General features: G+C 44.2%; 1 protein-coding gene across 1 annotated transcript in view; it reads right to left on the bottom strand.

The window, feature by feature from the left end:
* Window positions 1–2,814, bottom strand: part of LOC102031756 (signal-induced proliferation-associated 1-like protein 3) — a gene marked incomplete at its 3' end in the record, with an annotated part of 32,814 nt that extends 30,000 nt beyond the window's left edge. Inside the window, 1 exon segment of the mRNA XM_031065597.1 lies at window positions 790–2,814. Coding sequence (XP_030921457.1) covers window positions 790–1,849 — 1,060 coding nt within the window.
* Between the last annotated feature and the right edge of the window lie 3,659 nt (window positions 2,815–6,473).

Genomic DNA, 6,473 nt, shown 5'->3' with positions numbered 1-6,473 from the left:
ACTGGTTTATACTGGTTTATACTGGGATTTCATCCATGGCGGAGCACGAAAAATGGGAAAAAATGGGAAAAAATTGGGAAAAATTTGAAAAAAAATCATCAAAAAATTGGGAAAAAATTCATAAAAATTCGGGAAAATTGGGAAAAAATCGATAAAAAATCGGGAAAAATTTGGGGGAAAAATGGGACAAATCGGTCAAACTGGTTTGTACTGGTTTGTACTGGTTTGTACTGGGATTTCATCTATGGGGGAGCACAAAAATGGGAAAAAATGGGAAAAAATTGGGAAAAAATTGAAAAAAATCATAAAAAATCGGGAAAAAATGGGAAAAAATCGATAAAATCAGTAAAAATTTGGGGGGAAAATGGGAAAAATCGGTCAAACTGGTTTATACTGGTTTATACTGGTTTATTCTGGGATTTCATCCATGGGGGAGCACGAAAAATGGGGGAAAATGGGAAAAAATTGGGAAAAATGGGAATTTGGGGAGGAAATGGAGGAAAAATGGGGGGAAATGGGAATAAATGGGGGAAATGTGGGAAAATGGGGAAAAAAGGGGGAAAATGGGGGGAAAATGGGGAAAAATGTGGGGAAAATTGGGAAAAGGGAATTTTTGGGGAGGAAAATGGGGAAAATTGAGGGACAATGAGCGAAAATGGGGGGAAAAATGGGACTTTTTTGGGGGGAAAACGGGAAAAATGGAAAATTGGAGGGAAGTGGGAATTGGAGAGGGGGAATGGGGGAAAACCTCCCCCCAAAAAATTCCCCAAAAATTCCAAATTTCATCACCTTTGCCATGGAAATAGTCCCGGTAGTAGGTGGCTCCCAGGTCCGCGTGCTCCACGCTGTAACTCCGAACCCTCTCGGGATTCCTTTGCTCCTCCTTAGGAAACTCCAAAACGGAAACTCCGGCGTTGGACACCTTCAAAAAACTCCCAGATTCCAGCAAAATTCCAGAAGGAGGAGGAGGAGGAGAAGATGAAGACGACGACGATGACGAAGAAGAAGAAAAGGCAGATTTGGAAAAACTGACGTCGCGTTCGCCTCGGCCACCGCCGATCTCGTTGCGGAAATGAGGGCAGCTCAACAATAAATCGTTGCTGGTGTTGTCGCCTAAATCCTGCTCCAGGTTTTCCTTGGAATTTAAATTTTCCATGCTGGAGAAGTTGGGGTCGGATCCGGCGGAAGCGGCGGAAGCTCCCGTGGTCGTGTTGCGCCGCTGAGTCCCCGCGGTGGCGCCGACGGAAACGGCCTCGAACAAAACGCTCTGAACGTCGAAGTGAGCGAAACTTTTGCGCCAAATCCAAGATTTCGGAGCTTCGGGGAGTTTGGGATCTTCGGGATCTTTGGGGTTGAGGAGTTTTTTGAAGATGGAATCGTCGGGTTTTAAACAACGGCGCCGTTTTTCTTTGTGGGGTTGGGGTTGCTCGGGGTTTTGGGGGTTTGGGGGTTTTTTAGTTCGGAATTCGTTGAGCATTTCGAAAAAGCTTTGTTCCGGAATTCCTTGGATGTCGATGGAGGAGGTGCTGCCGTATTCCCGGAATAATCCGGAGGAATTCCCGGAATTCCCGCGGATTTCCGGGATTTCTTCGGGGTCGCATTCGCTCAAAGTGACCTCGCTGCTGCTTCTTTGTCTCAACGGAATTCCTAAAAATCCTTCTTGGAATTCCAAATCTTTCAAATGAGGGATCAACCTTCGATGGAAAGGTTTGAAAGACGACTGAGAAGGCGGGAGGAAGTTCCGGGAGTTTCCGGAATATTCTTTGGAGCGCGGAGGCCACTCGGCCACGCGGGCGCGGACGCCCATCTTGGGCACCGGGGGGATTTCGGAACGTTGGGAATTCATCATCCCAACAGAAAAATTGGGATTTAGGAGATCCAGGAGATCCAGGAGGTCCAGAAGGTTGAGAAGATCCAGGAGGTGCAGGAGGTCCAGAAGATCCAGGAGGTCAAGGAGATCCAAGAGGTCCAGGAGGTCCTGGAGGTCTGGGAGGTCCACGAGGTCCTGGAGGTCTGGGAAGTGCAGGAGATCCAAGAGGTCCAAAGATCCAGGAGGTCCAGGAGGTTGAGAAGATCCAGGAGATCCAGGAGGTCCAAGAGGTGCAGGAGGTCCAGAGATCCAGGAGGTTGAGAAGATCCTGGAGGTCCAGAAGTTCTGGGAGGTCCAGGAGGATTCAGAAGATCCAGGAGGTGCAGGAGGTGCAGAAGATCCAGGAGGTTCAGAAGGTCCTGGAGGTGCAGAAGGTTCAGAAGATCCACGAGGTCCAAGAAGTGCAGGAGGTCCCAGAGGTCCTGGAGGTCTGGGAGGTCCAGGAGGTGCAGAAGGTTCAGAAGATCCAGGAGGTCAAGGAGGTTCAGAAGATCGAGGAGGTGCAGAGATCCAGAAGGTCCAGAAGGTTCAGAAGATCCAGAAGGTCCAGGAGGTCAAGGAGGTTCAGAAGATCGAGAAGGTCCAGAGATCCAGAAGGTCCAGGAGGTCCAGGAGGTCCAGGAGGTTCAGAAGACCGAGAAGGTCCAGAGATCCAGAAGGTCCAGAAGGTCCAGGAGGTTCAGAAGATCGAGGAGGTGCAGAGATCCAGAAGATCCAGGAGGTGCAGAAGGTTCAGAAGATCCAGGAGGTTCAGAAGATCCAGGAGGTTCAGAAGATCCAGAAGGTCCAGAAGGTGCAGAAGGTTCAGAAGATCCAGAAGGTCCAGGATGTCAAGGAGGTTCAGAAGATTGAGGAGGTGCAGAGGTCCAGAAGGTCCAGGAGGTCATGGCAGGAGGACACCAGGAGAAGACAGGAATCAGCGGCGGCGGCGCATGGTGGGAGGGCTGGGGTGGAAAGAGAGAAAATTTCAGGATTTTACCCCAAAAATTGTCGGGATTTTAGCCCAAAATTGAGGGAATTTTAGCCCAAAAATTGTCGGGATTTTATCCTGAAAATTGAGGGACTTTTAGCTCAAAAATTGAGGGATTTGACAGCAAAATTGAGGGAATTTTAGCCCAAAAATTGAGGGATTTAATCCAGAAAATAGAGGGAATTTTAGCCAAAAAAAATGAGGGATTTTATCCAAAATTGTAGGAATTTTATCCCAAAAATGGAGGGATTTCAGCCCCAAATTGTAAGGATTTTAGCCCAAAATAGAGGGAATTTTAGCCAAAAAAAATGAGGGATTTTATCCAAAATTGTAGGAATTTTATCCCAAAAATGGAGGGATTTCAGCCCCAAATTGTAAGGATTTTAGCCCAAAATAGAGGGAATTTTAGCCAAAAAAAATTGAGGGATTTTATCCCAAAATTGTAGAGACTTCAGCCCCAAATTGAGGGATCTTATCCAAAAAATTGAGGGAATTTTTGCTCAAAAATTGAAGGATTTTAGCCTGAAAATTGAGGGATTTGAGCCCAAAATTGCAGGAATTTTATCCCAAAAATTGCTGGATTTTCTCCCAAAATTGTGGGGATTTTATCCTGAAAATTGAGGGAATTTTAGCCAAAAATTGAGGGATTTGACGCCAAAATTGAGGGATTTTATCCTGAAAATTGAGAGATTTCATCCGAAATTTGCAGGAATTTTATCTTGTAAATTGAGGGATTTTTATGCAAAAATTGAGGGATTTTAGCCCCAAAATTGTGGGAATTTTAGCCCAAAAAATTAAGGCAATTTTAGCCCCAAAATCATCAATGTTATCCAAAAAATGGAGGGATTTTATCTCAAAATTGTGGGATTTTATAAAAAAAAAATTGAGGGAATTTTATGCCAATATTGAGGGATTTTAACTCAAAATTACAGGAATTTTATCCCAAAAATTTTGGGATTTTATTCCAAAATTGAGGGATTTTAGCTCAAAGTTTGAGGGAATTTATCTTGAAAATTTTAGGCAAAAATTGAAGGATTTTATCCCAAAAATTAAGAGAATTTCAGGCTGAAATGGAGGGAATTTTAGCCAAAACATTGTGGTATTTTAGCCCAAAATTGTGGGATTTTATCCTGAAAATTGAGGGATTATATCCCAAAATTCAGGAATTTTATATAAAAAATTTGAGGGATTTTATCCTGAAATTTGAGGGAATTTTATCCAAAAATTGAGGGATTTGAACCCAAAATTGCAGGAATTTTATCAAAAAAATTGAGGGAATTTCAGCCAAAAATTAAGGGATTTAATCCCAAAAAATTGAGGGATTTTAGCCCAAAATTGAGGGTATTTTACCCCAAAATTCATGAATGTTACCCAAAAAAATGAGGGAATTTTACCCCGAAATTCGAGGAATTTTATCCTGAAAATTGAGACATTTGACACCAAAATTGAGAGATTTTATCCCAAATTTTAAGGGATTGTGACACCAAAATTGCGGGAATTTTAGCCAAAAATCAGTATTTTCAGCTCAAAATCCAACCCTAAATCCCCTCAGGGACCCCAAATTCCCACAAAATCCCAATTTTTTCCCTCAAAATTCAACCCTAAATCCCTTCAGGAACCCCAAACCACCTCAGGGATCCCAAACCCCCGAAAATCACAATTTTTTCCTCAAAATCCAATCTTAAATCCCTTCAGGGACCCTAAATCCCCTCAGGAACCCCAAATTCCCATAAAATCAAAATTTTCCCACAAAATCCAGCCCTAAATCCCCTGAGGGACCCCAAATTCCACAAAAATCTCAATTTCCCCTCAAAATCCAACCCTAAATCTCCTCAGGAACCCCAAAACCTCGTCAGGAACCTCAAATTCCCATAAAAATCTCAATTTTTCCCCAAAAATCCAACACTAAATCCCCTCATGAATCCCAAATCCCCTCAGAAACCCCAAATTCCCCTAAAATCACAATTTTCCCCAAAAATCCAACACTAAATCCCCTCAGAAACCCCAAAACCCCTCACGGACCCACATTCCCCCAAAATCACAATTTTCCCCTCAAAATCCAACCCTAAATCGCCTCAGAAACCCCAAATTCCCACAAAATCACAAATTTTCCCCTCAAAATCCCCTTTCTAAATCACCGTTTTCCCCTCACAAACCCCTGAAAAAGCTGAAATTTGCCCCTAAATTCGCATTTTTCCCCTCACAACATCCCGTGAACCCCTCAGGGACCCCCGAATCCATCACTCAAAGGTTCCCTAAATCCTCCCAGTCTCAAAACACAACCCCAAAAGCCCTCAGGGACCCCAAATTCTCCCACAAAATCACAATTTTCCCCTCAAAATCCAACCCTAAATCCCCTCAGAAACGCTAAATCCCCTCAGGATCCCCAAATTCCCACAAAAATCACAATTTTCCCCTCAAAATCCAACCCCGGAGCCCTCAGGGACCCCAAACTCCCCCCAAAAATCCAAATTTTTCTCTCCAAACACCCCGTGAACCCCTCAAAAATCTCAAATCCTTTCTAAATCACCGTTTTCCCCTCACAAACCCCTGAAAAAGCTGAAATTTGCCCCTAAATTCGCATTTTTCCCCTCACAACATCCCGTGAACCCCTCAGGGACCCCCGAATCCATCACTCAAAGGTTCCCTAAATCCTCCCAGTCTCAAAACACAACCCCAAAAGCCCTCAGGGACCCCAAATTCTCCCACAAAATCACAATTTTCCCCTCAAAATCCAACCCTAAATCCCCTCAGAAACCCTAAATCCCCTCAGGATCCCCAAATTCCCACAAAAATCCCAATTTTCCCCTCAAAATCCAACTCCAAACCACTCAGGAACCCCAAACCGTTCAAAAAATACAATTTTTTTTTCTCTAAACACCCCATGAACCCCTCAAAAATCTCAAATCCTTTCTAAATCACCGTTTTCCCCTCACAAACCCCTGATGAAGCTGAAATTTGCCCAAAAATCACAATTTTCTTCTCACAACACCCCGTGAACCCCTCAGGGACCCCCGAATCCGTCACTCAAAGGTTCCTTAAATCCCCCCAGTCTCAAAACACAACTCCAAAAGCCCTCAGGGACCCCAAATTCTCCCACAAAATCACAATTTTCCCCTCAAAATCCAACCCTAAATCCCCTCAGAAACGCTAAATCCCCTCAGGATCCCCAAATTCCCACAAAAATCCCAATTTTCCCCTCAAAATCCAACTCCAAACCACTCAGGAACCCCAAACCGTTCAAAAAATACAATTTTTTTTTCTCTAAACACCCCATGAACCCCTCAAAAATCTCAAATCCTTTCTAAATCACCGTTTTCCCCTCACAAACCCCTGAAAAAGCTGAAATTTGCCCCTAAATTCGCATTTTTCCCCTCACAACATCCCGTGAACCCCTCAGGGACCCCCGAATCCATCACTCAAAGGTTCCCTAAATCCTCCCAGTCTCAAAACACAACCCCAAAAGCCCTCAGGGACCCCAAATTCTCCCACAAAATCACAATTTTCCCCTCAAAATCCAACCCTAAATCCCCTCAGAAACGCTAAATCCCCTCAGGATCCCCAAATTCCCACAAAAATCCCAATTTTCCCCTCAAAATCCAACCCCGGAGCCCTCAGGGACCCCAAACTCCC

Source organism: Geospiza fortis, unplaced genomic scaffold, assembly GCF_000277835.1.
Source record: "Geospiza fortis unplaced genomic scaffold, GeoFor_1.0 scaffold942, whole genome shotgun sequence".
In the NCBI taxonomy this organism is placed as follows: domain Eukaryota; kingdom Metazoa; phylum Chordata; class Aves; order Passeriformes; family Thraupidae; genus Geospiza; species Geospiza fortis.
The sequence above is the reverse complement of the archived record's forward strand: the minus strand, read 5'-3'. Positions and strand labels throughout refer to the sequence as shown.